The sequence below is a fragment of the Pholcus phalangioides genome, unplaced genomic scaffold, assembly GCF_987345545.1.
Source record: "Pholcus phalangioides strain wild (caught in Gottingen) unplaced genomic scaffold, Ppha-v1.0 ptg000007l_1, whole genome shotgun sequence".
NCBI lineage: Eukaryota > Metazoa > Arthropoda > Arachnida > Araneae > Pholcidae > Pholcus > Pholcus phalangioides.
In genome coordinates, this window is record NW_028301600.1 from 55413328 (window position 1) to 55431694 (window position 18367).

Here is an 18367-nt window from a genome sequence, read left to right on the forward strand (position 1 = left end):
GTAATTTAGGTGATAGGAAGCCCAACAATGATTCAACTTTCCATTGGTTGTCACACACAGACTGATGTATCTGCTTCATACACACATGCAAGCCATGGGCGAAGATATGGGGGGGGGGGCATGGGGGGGGGACAGTCGACTGATCTAATGTATATATGTATATATGAATTGTCATCATCATCATCTTGCCCGCCCCAGACTTCCAAGTCTATCTCCGCCTATGATGCAAGCATGAGCACTGGCGTATCTTGATCAGAATATATGTATTTTAGAAAATTCGAAAAATGCAGAGTTGATTATGCACATATGTATAATATCGGTGCAGTGCCATTTATAGATTAAATTTTAACCAACTGTGAAAAAAGTACAGAGGGTCGCCAATAAACTTCTGGTCAAAATAGGGTTGTTTCAAAAAGTTTGGAAGACACTGACTCAGTTGCTAACTGATGGTCCTTACAGATGTGTTCTGCCTTCTTACAGTAAAACACTCTAGTAAAAGAGAATTTATACAAAAATTGCCACGTTTTTAAGACAAATAAATCACACTGGTCGAATGGTCGACGCGTTTCGGCTCTTCAATGGAGAGCCGTCATCAGGACCTCGTGGTCAGAACTCACACGACTGACCTCAGTCGTGAAAAAACTTTCAACACTTTACAACAGATGGCTCCCCAATTCGCATCCAAAGACCACTCGGACGCAGCAAATACAAAGGCGAACTCTTCGGACGACCAGACGTAAACATCACTCTTCATTCGTGTGAGTTCTGACCACGAGGTCCTGATGACGGCTCTCCATTGAAGAGCCGAAACGCGTCGACCATTCGACCAGTGTGATTTATTTGTCTTAAAAACGTGGCAATTTTTGTATAAATTAAAACCAGGCAAAGTTACTCATTTTTTGTGATAAAAGAGAATTTAATTTAAATAAATGAATTAGCCTGCACTTGAGTCTTTGCTAATATGGTCATACCAAAAAGGCAGAAAATGTGTTATTCATGTACATAGTTTTCGCATGATATCTACTGTTAACAAAGAGAAAAGTAAACTGCCTGCAAAATATTAATCAAAAAACATAAAAGAAAATTATGCATATACATACCTCCACATGTGTGTGTGTGACATTACCAATTTCTATAGGTAAGGTTTATTATGAAAATAACATTCATCTATAAAAAACTTCTAAAAACTGTTGCATTATTTTTAATTTTCCTTTTCTACACTTTATTTACATTCTTTTCAAGCATGCTTGTGTAAAAATGCTTTGAAAAATACAATGGGAATGAAATTACAAATTCTATAGATAACTCATTAAGTCAGCATATGGTGTGTTTTCTTCAGAAATGGCTTGAAATGTACAAAAATACTGGTGCTTCTGCTCTTCATCTTTGAGCTTTAAAAAAAAAATTGATAAAATGTACATATATAGCTATCATTATCTAAAGTATAAAATCATAAAACAACAATTTTCATTGGAAATCAATTTTATTGGAAATACAAATTCCCGCCATCTAACTTGAATCCTCACAGGCTTCTAAATCTGATACACACTTTATGTCTAACCTGTAAAATTGTATGTTTTTTTAATATCATCACCCATTCGAATGTGCACCCAAATAATAGAAAAAATTGATTTTGGAACAAAAAAAGCAGTGTTTCAGATTTGAGAAAATGTTGTCAAATCCTCAAAACTATTTTTTATATTTTGAAGCTTTCCTAATTTCTTTTATTTTATTATTGGTTAGTGCAATGCATCAAACGAAAACAGCATTCATACGGATGAGTGAAGTTAGCTTCTGGGAACACAGCCACTGGAACAATTTTTCTTTTCTCCTTACTCTATTTCAGTAAGACTACTTGGCTTGCTAAAGCTGCTCATAGGAAATTACAAGAGGCTAGGTTTGTGATCGCATTGCAACGTGTTGTGCTTCTATTTTACTCATTTCGGAAAGTGTGAATTAGATAATATAGATCTTTTTGAGGTGAGTCCACCCTTCCTTATTTTTATATGCACTATTATAAAATAATATATTTCTTAAAAGAAAGTAGGAATTGAGAAAGTCTCACATTTTTTCCCAAGCTGGGGCAAATGGAACCTACTGAATTTACACTTACCCTGTACACACTTGAATTGACTTTATGAATTATAGTACAAAACTAAAGCAAAAGGGATAAAGCTTCTAAATTAGCACTAGCTGCTTCTATGGACCTAAAAGTGTCAACAACAATTTCAGAAGCAAAGGTTGGTGACTGGGTTTTTGTCAAATTAGCAAACAAGAAGTCAGTAAAGATGTTCTTCAGGCTCACTGAACTTCGAACTCAACTAAATAATAGAATAACTAAAAGAACTGTTGATGAAAAGGTTTAAATTGACAGCGGAAAAGTTTCATCAGCTGTTTGTCTCACATCAGAAGAAGCAGACCAGTACTTGGTGAGACTTTCATATGAATTATGAGCATATTTTGATGGCTAGACATCCGCTTTTAAAATAACATTTGATCAGTTAAGAAATTTGATCATCATGGATCAAATTAAAAAGCGAAGCCCAGTGGATTTCTGAGACAATCATTTAGACCAGTGTTTCCCAAAGAAGAAAAGGGCACTGAAGAAAATAAGTACAAAACATTCGACCTAAAAAAAGTATGGTTTAACTAACTTATATATGCTCCCATACTTTCAAAATTTTTTGTTGTTTTCTCCAACGTAGATGAATTTCCACTAATGAAATGTTTCCGTTTACCGTGGTGTACCTTACCTTTCTTTTTTTTAAGCCCAGTTTAATTCACAAACCCAGTCTCATGTCATTGAAGCATTTTACTACTATTTTAACTGGAAGAGGTGAGTTGAGTGCAAATTGTTTGGTGTACGTACAGCATTGTGTGTGTGTAGCAATAACCATGTTCAGTCATCAATCTCTGGAATTAGCATGTTATGAATATGAATATTTTATGTGTGTAATAGGTCTGGTGCTCCATGTTGTGAGACTTTTTTGACATGAAGTTGGGAACCATATGAAAGCAATTTCAGGAGCGACACATGTCAAGTATCACTTGTTCACATGACCCAGCTCTCGATCACACTTTTGTGGATGGAGAGGAGTCTTTGCAGTAACAGCTTGTGGTGAAAGATATGTATCGGTGGGCAACTAAGGATAAAAAGCAAACTTTTTTGGCTAAACTCTGGGATTGGCAGATCTCAATGCAAGCCTAGACGGTCATAAATGAGCATCTCATCACTCTCAAGGAAAAATAGAGGCAATTGCCCCACAGGGTCGAAACAATAGGGTAAATAATGGTTCCATCCTGTGAACTATGGGAATCAAGGTTAACTACCTTGATTCTCCTAACTAATTCTCCCAGGATCCGAAGCTAGAGCAAAAAATATCCAAAACATGCTCAATAGGTGAGAAATCTTATTTCGCTGGCCATAAAACATGTTGACATTCTGTAAAACATATTGGGGGAATAGAATAGGGATGGATGTTATCCTGCTGGGACAAACTATCTTGAGAGTAGTCTTGCCATGATAAGAAATCCCTCTCAATATCATTACATCTAAGGTGGTGTCAGCATGGCAATGACAGAAGCACTTTAAGTGCAAGTGTACTCCTGACCTAGCTGTAGGATTTTTAGTTATAACTTCGTTTTCTAATCGGTAGATGGTGCTGCGACATGCAGGAAAATATTATTATGCAGGTAAAGAGATTAAGATTGGCAACAGTGAGTTTGGTGGGAGAAGTTGGAGGGAAAGGCCACATTTTTTGTTATGTCTGTGATCGTCTTGTATTTTTTGCACACATAATAAATGTTTAAAAAATGGATACTGTGTGTTTTTTCTCTGTGAAGAGCCCACATCTATATATATCAGTAGTACCAAAGTGAAACTGGCTTTTCTCTAAGAATACAACAGATCTCTGTTTCACCAAACTTCAGATTTATACAATGGAGGCTTGTTGCTGATGCCACATACTTGGAATATGGACTGGGCCATCATTCAGTTGGCCAGCTGGTGCCACAGGGCAATAGAAGTCAATTCTATAGCATTATCAGGCTTGCCAACATTTGGACGGAGGCTGTCAGTAGCAATGTGTGTTGACTGAAGGATGGTCAGCTCGCATGAACCCCCCTCCTCCACCACTAATTTTTTTTTTTGTGAATTTCAATATTTCCCCCAATTTCATTTTGAATTTGGTTCCCACGAATGCTGGAAATATCGTTAAATCATTTAAAAATGAGTATCTCTAATTTTGCGTTGCTTTCTCATTATTTAAATTCAAAGGAGTGGCATACTGAAAAGCAACATTACTTATATTGCTTTTTCATTATGACACATTCCCTAATGTAAGGGGAAAGTTATATTAATAAATATAACATTTGATTCATTAACTAAATTAGCAATAAGTTTAGTAATACAATCTGGTTTTAATTTTTCTTAGTGATCAAGTTCATTCATCTGCTAAATCCAGTTCATGAAATCTTGGAAAACTCAATAGGATACGTAGAACTTTAAGATTCACTTTTGTAACTTACCTAAAGAAATAGTTGATCAAGATCCAGTTGATTTGCAGTTTGTTATTGAATCCATATCAAACAAATAAAATAAGCGAGAGGTATGTACAAATTTTGAATTGAATGGAAAAATCTAAGTTTATCACTATATTTATAGCAAGCACTTTTATAAGTCTGTAATTTCAATTCACTGAAAATTTTTCTGATAACGTTTCCATGTTCAGTTTGTCTATCAACACACTTTTAATGGGGGACAAACTATTTTTGGTGTGAGAAGTTCTAGAAGTACCTTTCACTGCCTTTGCCTCCTGAAGACCATTGATGCTGATGTCCCATAGCATGGTGTCCTGGGACAGCAAGGCCTTCCCCTTCACCAGTGGGCTACTGGTTGCTCTTGAGGAATTTACTGAACTCCCTTTCAATGGGAAGGGAATGATAAGTTATGATGTAAAAAAGAAACCAAGAAATGGCCTACAGAGCATCCCAAGGTATCAGTAAATTAGAGGGACTTGCATCATTTCTCCTCTGTGATCTTGTACAGTGGCTGGAGCAGCAACTTTTTGTTGTGTGGGAGGAGAATAAAAAAAGTCAGACCAACATATATTTCCCCCACCATAGGCGTACGCAGAATTTTCTCAAGAAGGGGGTTTCAATTTTTTTCCTGCTCAAGGGGAGGGGGTTATGTTTTTCCCTGCAAAATAACACTATAATCTCAACTTTAGGGGAATCAAATCGCGAAATTCCCTTTGCGTACACCAATGACCTCCCCTCCCCCACTCCAGTTTCTTCCACACGCATTAGAGAGGCTCAGCATCTTGAAATGTGGCTGCAGCTGCATCTTGGTGTATGGGTGTGGGGGAAAGCAAAAGCGGAATATGCATTTACTCTCTACATTTATTAGCCCCCCCCCCCCCAAGGAAGAACCATCAGAGTACTTTCATGTAGACCATTAAGACCATTATAGCACCAAATTGTTCAGGAAAAATATCTTTCCCATAGAAGAGTTAAATGTTTCAAGTAGCTGTTTTTGGCAATAAATTAAGGCCCAGACTTAAAGCGCCATCAGGGCTTTTGTACTCTACTCCCTTACAACTTTCCCTCCCCCTCCACCTTCGAACTCATCCATCCTACAAGGAAGGAAAAACAGCTGTATAACAAGTACCCATGGATCAACTGGAAATTTTTTCCCTCTCCACCACCGAGCATATAAGCTCGATGCTCTCCTCTTATCAACCAAAAACAGCTATCACGTGAAACTATTTTTTTCCCCTTTTTTTTAATTCTTAGGGTAAAAAGCAGTGTGATTTTTATCTCTTTTTGTGTGCAGAAACCTTTCAGCAGATTTTTCTCTGGCAAGAAAATATTAGCAGAAACTAAAAAAAAAATAATTTCCAACTGATTTACGATTCTCCTGGATTTATTTATATTTATTTGAATGCATAAAAAGGGTTTCGTAACATTAGGGGTTCTTTCTGTAACTTCATAGTTTAGTAAGTTCAACCGTAGAAACTATGAACAAACTGTAGCAGTTGGCAACTCTGTATTATTACTTGTGAAGGCATCACTGCTCACTGAAGCCACTTCTCTGTTGCAGATGCCACTTACTTTTTCAGAGAAATCCAGCAAATATTTTTTATACTTTCTAGCAGTGCACTCCCTAGAATACTGCTTTGACTACTAAACTGCACATGCACCCAGTGGCATCTGAGCCAGGGGTGCTGTGGGGCCTCCACAGTATTTATGTAGGAGTCTGAGCACACCAGAATTAATTTTTAAAAATCTGAGCTTATACACGAAGCTCAACCAAGCACCCATGGATATAAGGCTGGTATTACACTATAAAAGTTTTATAAAACTTGAAAAATGCAACAAATAAGCTTATGGGTTGCATTTGCTCAAATGTAACTGATACATTTATTGGTTTCATTTGTCAAGTTTTATAAAAGAACTTTATAAAACTTTTATTATGTAATATTAGCCTTAAACATTTCCAACACCCCTGAATACACCTAACAGACATTCTTTCTAGACCATTACTGCCATGGCCCCCACATCCTGGAGCAGGGCCCTAGGCTGAAATTTTTTGTGGGGCCCCCAGTTAGACTTTTCATGGGCCTTTCTATAGTTAATTTATATCGTAAGAAAGCAAAAAATGATGAGAATTGTCCCAGGCCCCAGGGCAAGAGCCCTGTCAGCTCCGGTCTTGTGGGGGCCATGATTGCTGCTCACAATAGCATACTGAAGTTGCACCTCATGGAATATCCTCAACCCTTTTTTAAACAATTTTTCAGAAACTCAGTTAATTACCCCACTCATGACAAGATGGTTATTATCAGGCAAGCCGATAATTAGCATCTTGAAAATTGAATCACATCCAACTTCAATTTAGTTGCACCACTATAACACAAAACACCTGACTATTACCACTATAGGCGTACACAGAATTTCTCGAGGGGGGGGGGGGGGGTTTCAGGTTTTTTTTCCTTCTGGGGGGGGGGTTATGTTTTTTCCAGCAAAATAACACTATAATCTTGGCTCAAGGGGGGTTGGAACCCCAAAACCCCCTTTGCGTACGCCAATGATTACCACATAAAATACATTAGTACTATGCAAAGCTCAGAACACATTCTGGAATGTACCAATTTGTTGGAAATTCCCAGAAGAAAATTTACAAGGTGAATGTACGATTAAGTAGTGATAGTACTTTAGTTAAGCTTTTTTTTAAACTTTAAAAACATCTTCATCTTGGCATAAGTAAATTTGTTTCTTGCCACACATCAAGTGAAGTATTATTAAGGAGTGGGCCAATCTCTTTTGATGCAATGATAGACACCACTTTTCAAGGAAGCTATCCACCAACTTTTCTTACATTGTCACTCAGATATTATCCTGGAAAACAGCTATGGTGAATTCTGTAAATGATTCAGAAAAGTGGAAAACTTTGCAGGCAATGAATATTCCTATTCTTCCTACAGGTGATTTATGAAATAGAGATATGGTGTCTGAGCAAACCATATATCTAATAAAGACAATAACAGTAACTGTTAATGTATAAAAACCAAATAAAAATGATTATTTATAGAATTCTAGATGATTCTCAACAAATACAACTACCTATTTTAAATTCCAGAAGATCCAGAATTTTAAAGAATTTGGAAACTCTATTTTTAAGTGAACTCAAGTGTGTATAGATGGAAATGAAAGTTTAAAAAAATCAGCAGACATGATAACAAAAACAATGACATATAAGTAAAAGTTCAAGACATTCTCACGCTGTTATGGAAGTTGAGACCAGTGATACAAAATAGCATTCTATCTTCTTCTTCAATTTTTCCAATCCTGCTTTGAATATATGGAAAACTAATAACAAAGTCAAGGAATGAAAAAAAAAGATATTTTTGTATTTTGATCCTGCAAATATTTTACTGCTTCATGACATGCTATTCATCTCAGTGAAATCTTATAGTTAATCAATACAAGTTTTCTCTTAACTCTTAAACTGCTCCAATCGTGAATAGACAAAGAGCTTAATGGGTTGCTAAATCACTTTTTGATGATTTACAACACAAGGAAAAAATTCTTTTTTCCCCTTCAGCATACAGAAAGTTATGTTTCAAACTATTTATGCAGTTTCAGGGTTGAATCTAACCGAACTTTTTTCATTGATGGTGCCTGGATATAAAGGAACTAAAAAGGACATAGAAAGAAAATATTCATTATATTCAATATCCATTATAACCAATACCATACAAGAGAAGGACTAGTTCGCTGGACTGACTTTCACTTACCTGTATGGCTAAATGTAAAATACTAATTTGTTGAAGCCTGAAACTATAACACAAAGGGGAGTAAAATTGTTAACTCTTTTGGATGGTTTAGTTCACAATAAAAATTTTTTGATCTGGTATCTTTGAATTATCATAGCCAGAGGGGATGTTAGATTGAGAAAAGTATGGGACGTCTATAATTAAAAGACACTATTTTAAAGTAGCGTACAGGCGAAACCAGTCATCCGAAAAGTGTGAAATTTTGTGGAGGACTTTTGTGAAGTGATGGGAATTTGTTTCGGGGGAGGGGGGGGGATTGTCGCCTCCAGAGGACGTTTTATTAAGAAATGACACATTTAGGCAAACATTTAAAATTTTAACAATTGTTAAACACTTTTACAAATGTTACAGCAAAAAAATATATTCCACATGATGGCCATCATTTTCAGATACCATGTGAAATCACAAGATGGCATGTTCCACGACTAATCAAAGTGTGTGCGGGGAAATGATCAGCACATAGCGTGAAATGCTGCCTTTAAGACCAGGTGAAGTTCTTGGATTGTCATGACTTACTAGACATTTCAAATGCCCCTAAAGCCAAAAATCGCATGGATTAAGGTGTATAGATTGGGGAGGCTATAGATTAAGGAAGTGCCGGCTGATGACATTCTTCTGTAAAATGTGTTTTAAGAACATTCTTAACACACACTGCAATGTAAGGAGGAGTCTTGCATATAGATTGTGTCTGCAAGGGATGACGTGCTTGCAGAGCCGGAACAATTTCATTCTGTAACAGCAATGCATATCGCTTCCCAATGATTGAACATGTCACAGGACCTGTAAAACCTAACTCCTTATAGAAGTAGGGACCAAAAATAATGATGCAGTAAATCCACACCATACAGTCACTTTTGGTGAATACAATGGAACCTCTAATATAGCGTACAGATTTTCTGGTTACCAAATTTGGCAGTTGTGAGTATTGACTGCACCATCCAAGTGAAAATACGTTTAGTCTGTCCAGAGGATATTCCAAGGCCATTCTGAATTTACCTCAATGTGAGCTAGAAACTGCAGTGAGAACCGGAGTCGAGCATCATAACCATGTGGAAGCAACCACTGCACAATTGAAAGTTTGGATAATATTTGAGGATACCCCGCATGATCTTATGGGCAGTTGAACGAGGCCTATCCAACGCCTGTGCTACACGCCTGACACTGCCACGAGAATTTGAAGCTCTGTCCTCTTCCACCTGAAGCGAAACCTTCTGTATTGCGTCTATAGAAATGGGTTTTCTTCCTCTTCCAGGATGAACAGCCAATGATCCCGTGCTTTCAAATTTTATCATACTCTGAAGGTTTTTACACTCATTGGACTTTTTTGAATCCTCTTCCAAGTCTGATATTTCCCTAGAGCAGTTACTGCAGTATTGCTGTTTTGGTAAAAACAATTTGGCCAAGAAAGAGCAACCTCGTAAACTTATCATTATTGTGAGCAGCAAACACATTGAGAAACAAGATCTCTATGAATGTTTCTAGGTTTTATAATAGCTGCTGCGTGACATAGTATAAATTTATATGTTTACTACAGGTATTCAAAGTGAAACGGCCTCGTCTTGCACAACAGCTCTCAGCATGAACGGTCAACAATCAATCAATCTGGTGGAAACATGTGCAACTAATTTTTTTCTCCTGAAATAAATTCCCATCACTTCATGAAGTCCTCCACAAAATTTCACACTTTTCTGATGACTGGTTTTGCCTGTAGGCTACTTTAAAATAAAGTCTTTTAATTATGGATGCCCTGTATATATTCATGTATGTTTGCTCAAATGAACTATAGATTATATTTATGATTAATATATTGTATAATTATTTATACAAGTCAGATGGTATATATTTGTATAATTTGAGTTTGGAAAGATGATTAGAACATATATTTTTAGAAAGTGTCACAAATATATGTAAATTAGCAATTATATGTGTGTGTGACATCACTCATTACCCTCCAATCACTGTAAACCCAGGAAATTCTGAGAGATTTTCCTTTTTTCATAGTAGATATATAGGCCAGCAGTAAACTGTGAATTGGGGAAATAAGAGGTGTAGTATATTGTCTTCTAGCTTAGAGATGATGTGCTAGGAATAAGCTATATATGTTTTTTTTAATTTATTATATTTCAAAAGTAAGTTGTTAATTGAAAATGTGTAAAAAGTGCATTTTATTCTATGTAGAATAAACACCATGTGATCTACTGATGCTACTCTATAGGGAGTTATTGATTGGAAATGAACTCAAGAGCACAGAGCAGCAGGGATCAAAATTTTGCCATCATTCGTACCTATTCTCCTAAATGGCTTTTGAACTCGAAAAAAATTGAAAAAAAAAATGGAATCCTTAATTTTCAGCCTTTATTCATTGTTCGCATGACAGAACGTTTAAAAGACACATTTTTAAAGGACAAACAAGGGTCATTTACTCTCCTTGCAATGTCTGTCAATCAAATTCAATTCTACCAGTCCAATTGCCCATCCTACTGCTGTCTAATTTTTGGTGCAATTGACCCATTCATATTGGAAATAAAAGCATAATAAGAACACAAGATATTTTGGGGTGATTGAAATAAAGCAGATCAAGTTTGACGAGATATCTCTAGATAATAGTTTCCAAACCTTTTTTGTCTTGTCGCCCCCTTCAGAAATTTTTTTCTCCCAGTGTCCCCCAATGCAATTTAACTCATAGGATCGATCTTATGCTATACCCGTAGCGTCTACCGCCCCCCTGGGACATTCCATCACCCCCCCGGGGGCATTAACACCCACGTTGGGAATCACTGCTCTAGACTGTCACTGTAAGGGTTAAATTCACAACCCCCAGAGGTAAGCTATTCCATTTATTCACAACCATTTAGAGAAAACTCCCTGCGATACCACAACCTGGAATTGTCCCTTACTAAGCAATACTGGTGTCCCCTTGTTGAAGCAGTCAACTGACGCGTATAAATAACTCGTGGTCCATCCCACTGAAAATTTTAAACACTTCATTTATATCTCCCAGACACCTGCGTTCTTCCAATGTAAACATATTCGAGAAATCAAGTCTTTCTTCATAACTCAAGCCTTGTGTGCCAACAAGAGCATGCATAGCCTTTTTCTGCACCTCCTCAACCAAGTCTATGCTCCCCCTGTAGGTATGGTCTCCAAAACCTTACAGCATACTCCAGTTCAGTACGAACTAAGTTGCGGAAGAATGACTTTAGGAGAACGCGAAGAAACCTTTTTAAGAATAAAACTCTTTTCTAAGCATTATATTTTCATTTTGAGCGCCGCTGAACAATGTTTAGAAAACCTAAGCTACTCTTCAATGAGAATTCCCAGATCAGTGACCCCAGTTCCATCCAGGATATTAATACCATTCAACTTGTAAGTGAAACATGGATTGTTCAAACCGAAATAAGTGACCAGGCACTAAAGGTGATGCTCCATTTACTAACCCATGATGAAATTATATTCAAGTTCGTCTGGAGCACCTTCCTCTCGGTTGGATTCCTGACTACCCAGGGTTGACAGGTTTTTGATGCATGACAGATTTTGATGGTTTAAACTGTGATATAAACTGTCATGTCAAAAACCTCAAATATTGCTTTTTAACATAACAATTTGCATTGAAAATACACACACTGATTGCATGTAATGTTTAAAGTGGTAATGTTAAACGATTATAAAATAATTTTCTGCTCGCTACAGAATTGTTTTCAACAATCGTATGTGTGCATTATTTCCTGTAAAATATACAATTTGAATAGAGCATAGCATAGAAGCTGAAGGAAAAACTATGGAAAGCGTGTAAAACAATGCTTTGAGTATGAAGTCTTGCCAGCTCTTCTTTGATGGAAAATACTCTTTAAAACTTTGGATTTATACAACCTGAGCTAAAAAATTTTTAGGTGAGGATAAATGAGTTTAATTAGTATATTAACAGATTCTGCATAAAAATTTTTACTTTGGAATAATATTTTGGGCAGATCAAAAAAATTAAAATATCAAAATAGATATTCTATACTCTGTAATTATAATTCTTGGATTAAATTCTTAAAGCTACATAAAAGTAAGTTTTTTGTTATTTATCATATCAATCAGGTTAAAAAACAATTTGACAAGATTGACAATAAGTTTTGACTGTTTTAATACTGAGCATGGCTCCCGCAGGCTTTTTTTTGGCTTTTTCAAGCAATAATTAACTACAGAGGGGCCCAGGCAGCGCCATTTTGCGGGCCCATCTGTAGTTAAATTATTGTGTGAAAAAGCCAAAAAATGATGAGAATTTTCCTGGGACCCCAGGGCTAGACCATTGTCAGCCCCGCCCTTGTGGGGGCCATGATACTGAGCTAGTTTCTGAAGTCAAAAAGCTAACCCTGATTGCCTATCACACATTTTTGAATAAAGAGCTCTATTTCGCTTAGCAACCAGAACAAAGGTAATCGGTAGACTAGATAAAATAGACCATAAAATTATGTATTATCTGTTCTAGAGTCTTTGTATGTCAAATTCAAAATTGCAAAAATAATATTTTAATTAGTGTTCAAAAATAAAACGTAATATGCAAAAAAGTAAGTTTCTCATAATGTTATATACCTATTGTGTTCAAAATATTAGCCAAAAGCATTCATTAAAGTTTTTGACATTTTTTGATGCTTCTCATGTCAGGAACCTAACCTTGCAACTATCCATATCAGCTACATGTCATCTGTGAATTTGCTAACAATCCTATAAATACCCTGATCGAGTTTATTGATAAAAAGTGAAAAAAGTATGGGCTAAAGGACACTTCCTTGAGGGACTACACTATTCACACCTGTCCAATCAGAAAATTCTCTGCTTACTATAGCCTGTTGTGACCTATCTCTCAACCAGGATTCTATCCAATTCAACAAGTTGTCCCCAATCCCAATCTCATGTAAAAAAATGCTTCAAGAGTTTACCATGTTGGACCTGATCAAATGCCTCTGGAAATCCAAGACAGACATCATCAACATTTTTTCCCTTTTCCCAAAGCCATATAGTCACGTGATCATACAAGCAAAGGAGGTTGGTTACACGACTTCCAATTCCTGAACCTATGCTGGCTTTTTGACAATATGTTATTCTCATCTATCTACTTCACCAATTGCCTTTTAATAATAATTTCCAAAATTTTTGAAAGAGCTCATTAAACTCACTAGACGATAATTCAACTCAGGTTTCTCTAATACCTCTTTTAAATATAGGAACCACATTAGCAAGCTTCCAATACCCTGGAACGATACCCTCAGCAACACTACTGTAAATTTTTGCAACTGGTTCCAACTATAACTTGTGTGCATAAAGGTTAGTGGAAACTTTCAAAAAGTGGGAAAAAAAACTTGAACATTATGAGTTCTAAAAAAAACAATATAAAAAAAAAAAAGAGTTTCAGGAAAGGGTTGTTTCCTAAATTGAAATGTGGATCCCTGAAATAGCTCTAATCAATCTACAAGTCTCTTAAATGTTGAGAATGGGGGGAGGAACTGACAACAATCTTTGTAGAGCTTCTTGAAATACCAAAATCAGTCATCTGACATCTTTGAGCAAAACGTATGACATCAGTGTTTATCACTATAGCCAACTGCTGTTCCCTATCCTGATTTTTTCAACAATTCCAGAGACATCTCTTGCAAACCTGTTTTTTGCTCAAAAATGGATGAGAAGTCTACCTTCCTTAATAGACACTTTTTTACACCATTTCCTTTCAACCATGTTCTGCTTTTGCTTCATCATACATACATACATATATACAGTAGCATACGGAATCACAAAAATAATCACCTTGATAAAGTTATGACAGGTACTTTTGCTAACTTCAGGTGCATACATCTCTTCTTACATTTACTGTTTTAGAAAGTTGAAAAAGACTAATATGAATGCCATATTCTTTCTTTATTTTAAGCGGAGTGTAGGTATAATTTATTGGGCTTTTTTATTCACATGATATAAACAAAACAACAGAGATTCACAGTATTAAGCTGAAAGTCACCAGACAGTTCAGATGAACACTAGAACTGATACTGATTAAAATGACTGGAGAGATTGATTTTCATTTTAAACTCTACATTTTTTTAAAGTTTTATTATATTCAAATATACATATGACTGTAGGTAAGCAATAAAATATGAATTGCAAGATAAGATTTTTTGAATAAAATTACATAATTCAATTTTTTTAAATTCTGAAAAACTTCTCATAGCATAACCCATGAAAAATATTGATATTCTGAACATTATATAATTGCAGTTCCATTTGCACATCACACTTTTTATATTTTTCAATACCCTTACTACATCGAAATGTATTTTCTGCTCAGATTTTTTTACATATTGAAAATGTGTTGCTTGTTCTATTATTGCATGGTGAAATCTAACATTTGTCTTTTTCCTGATACAGTGTGGCCTTTGTTGTTGTTGTTAGGAAAAAATTCTGATTTCTGAAGAAATAAGGTTCTCTAAGATTTATAGCTAATTTCAACAAGACGAAAATAACCTTTCTGGTTTTTATTGTTTCTACATTTATTTAGGCTAAATAATGTTGTTGAAAACATGAACTGGCACATGAATGATACTTGCATTGAGTGCTTTCAAGCCATCTGATCAACACCATACTTTGTTGCATTGTAAAACTCAACAGTTCAGAGAAATAATTTTTTTTATTTGAGAATATATATTTTAACATTTCAATGCATTGAACTTAGAAGAATGCTTTTCTTTTTCTTGCCCTCGAAAACGCTCAATGTAATAACTTCATGTGTTATCAAACATGTTACTTATATAGTGGTCCTTGAACTTCACATTTAATTTCTTGTTTCAATCTTTTGTTATCATACCTATCAAGGTAGTAACTTAAGTAGTCAACTATTATGTTTCATTTTCTCAGTGTGGGACTCACTGTAGCAGCAATCTTTTTCAACGGCAACATGACCACAGAAAAAGACTGATACCGCATAGTCCCTCATCGAGGGGTTAGCGCACCACCCTCTTGCTCAGGGGTGACTTGCACTTACCTTCCACACGGGTGCGAAGCCTCATATGCCACCACTAATGGCGACCCTTGCAGGGCTTTAGTGAAGGTGACCTCAAGATTAAAAGCGGACATAAAATCATGTTTAAGTCAATTTTTTTTGTTCCAAAATTATTTTACCATTCTTAATAATGCCAGATAACTTAATCCTTAAAACAGTGTTTATTTTTGTGAGCAATCATTGCTTACCCTGTAAAGATATATGATGAGATCATTTTTATAAAGAAATTTTGGTACTCCAGGGACCGGACAAGTGAGAAGTAGAATTTTTCTTTGCTTTCATTTGACTATTCTGGAACAAATTCTGGGTGAAGACATGGACCCCCTTCTCCTACAGCAGGGCCCACTAGGCTGGGATCTTCTGCGGGGGACCCAATCAGAATTTTTCACAGGTCCTTTTATAGTTAATTTATAGCATGAAAAAAGCCAAAAAAATTATGAGAATTGCCCCAGGGTTAGAGCCCTGTCAGCCCCACCCTTGTGGAAGCCATGGGTGAAGGGACCAAAATGCACACTTGCCCCTTGTGACAGAGTACAGGGGCAGCGCTTGACCATGCAACCCACTGCGGTAGCATGGTGTTGCTCAAGAGGGGTGCTAAAACCTATAATAGGTAAAAAAAAATCAGAAAATGTTTTCTGTCTGCTCCACAGGGGAGAAAAATTCGAGATGAAAGTCTATGCTGCCGCCCCTTACAACCTGCCTCCCAGTTGTACTGCACCCCTTGCATACTTGCTTAAGCCGCCCCTGCTCTGTGAGAGTATAAAAAACAAGGCTGCCATTCAGAATTGACAATAAATTGTAGGTCCCGATCTAATTAGCCCTTATATGCAGAAAATGACGCTGGTGTGACAAAAATGATCATTTTTTTTCAGAAAGTATTGGTGAAGAAAAAGAATCATCAAGCAGTCACACTAGTACATTTTTGGCCAAACTAGTATTTTTATTGAATCATTAGTTGGTCAATTAGCAAGAACATCTATATTAGAGAAAATTTGATGTCCTGATTGGACAAAATATTTTTTGTGCATGCAAATTGACCAGTCATGGTCCTTTTAGGTAAAACTAAAAATATCTCGGCTGATTATTTTTTCAAACTGATGATAGTTGCAAACATGTTTCAGTATTTTTAGGAAAAATTATGAAATTTCAACTTCCTAAATAATCTGGTTCATTATGAAAATGGAGCGAGAAGACTGGAAACTGTCAATATTATTGCCATGATCCTTCTATTGCCAGAGAGCCAGACTACACTTCAAAAAAAATCAAAGTTCTTGTGATGAAGTAAAAAGTATTGTGTATTGATGGATAAACACATCATTGGTATAACCAGTTGCTAGGGAGAGATCTGGCTTCAGATCAAATGAAATGTGAGAAAATGATTGCTACCGATGGAATCGCGCAATTAAACTTACCATATTATCAGTTTAGCCACTACCCCTCCATTCTAAAAAAAAATTTACCACAGGCATGAAATACATACATAAAAATACTTTTAATAAAGGATACATGGCTTGAACCCATGAATTAGATGTGGCACTTGCAAAAAAGGTACTCAAACTCCAGACTGCCATAGCCAATGGAGACCGTTGAGTGAAATTAGATAGGGAAAGCATCACCCAATCTTGAATGATATCTTCATAAGACTGTTGTTGTAAGTACTGAAAAACCTGAACATAAAATAGCAGATACTTGCCATGTCCATAAAAGAATAATCAGTGATTTTTAAAACAATCATATTACGACATAAAACTTTTAACATATAACTTTCACTTCTTTAATGTTCCCACAATAGGTCATAATAGATATTTTATATATAGTCAGTACGTTAAATTTTGTTCCTTTGAAGAGGAAAATATACTTGCTTAGTAGCAGAAACAAATAAGTGCAGTAAATTATTTTTTTTACCATAAAATAATAAATAAAAATAAAAACATTTAACAAAAACCTTCAGGCAAATTCAACTAATCAAACTTTCCAAGTCACCAAAAAGTGAAGAGACAGATTTTGTTTGTGAGCTAACCAATTTTTTTTTCGTTTTACTTATGTTGTCTGCCACATATGATGGTGTATTTAATGATGTAATTAGGGTGTGGCCAGATCAGAAGCAAAAGCAATAAACTTATATCAATTGTTTTGAATAAATATTGCCTTTGCCATTGCAATGGGGCAATCTGTTATAGACAGAGACAGACAACTTCGACACTATGCTAAGCGTGTATATTTGAGTTTTGGGGTTTCAGATTATGGTAACCCTACCTTATCTTTACAAGTTAGCAGGGGAAAAAGCACTGATCTGCATTCCTTCCATACTACACACTCAAGCAGGCCTGTCATTTGGGGGGGGGGGGGGGCGTTGCCACCCCCCGGCTTTTGAAAATACACTAAAAATGGTATATATATATATATATATATATATATATATATACAAATATATATATACATTAAGTACATATGCACTCAACTTTTTACGTTTATTGCTCTTCTGAAGGGACGCCGGAAGTAAAAAATGATTGGTGTTGCTCGAAGTGTGCTTGCTTTGCAAAATAATAACAATAATAAATTTCTTCGGATAGAACACCGAACACCATAATTCATCTGAGATAATAACCATTTTCAAATAGAATGTCCCATAATGCTTCAGGCTGATGTACTGGACTGGTTGGGATCTGAATACACTCTTTGGCCACTGAATTAACATTGCAAGAGTCTGCCAGAGTATAATATATTCTAGGCAGTATATGTGTGTATGTGTGCATATATATATATTTCCATTTATGTGCACACCTTTCCATATATGACTGGTGTATTTTTTTTATTTTATTTCTAATCATCAATATATATATATTTCTTTTAGTTTGGTTGTGTGTATACTCATGCATGCTCTCATTGTTTTTTTTTCTTTTTTACTCTCTATTTGTTTTTGCATTTTTTTCCATCCATGTATTTCATGTAAAACAAAAATTTAATTGTTTACCTTGTTTCCTCTGCAATGCCGTCTTAA

The 18367-nt window shown here is 35.8% G+C and overlaps 1 protein-coding gene across 1 annotated transcript in view; it reads right to left on the reverse strand.

Annotated features, from left to right (window-relative positions):
* Positions 1–1182: 1182 nt before the first annotated feature.
* htt (huntingtin) overlaps positions 1183–18367 on the reverse strand; it is a 441906-nt gene continuing 424721 nt past the window's right edge. The window contains exons 55-57 of the mRNA XM_089233919.1: positions 16873–17033; positions 7779–7866; positions 1183–1391 (exon numbers count right to left, since the gene is read on the reverse strand). Of these exons, the coding sequence (XP_089090045.1) occupies positions 1296–1391; positions 7779–7866; positions 16873–17033 (345 nt within the window). The 3' untranslated portion in view covers positions 1183–1295. The remainder of the gene's footprint in view (positions 1392–7778; positions 7867–16872; positions 17034–18367) is intronic.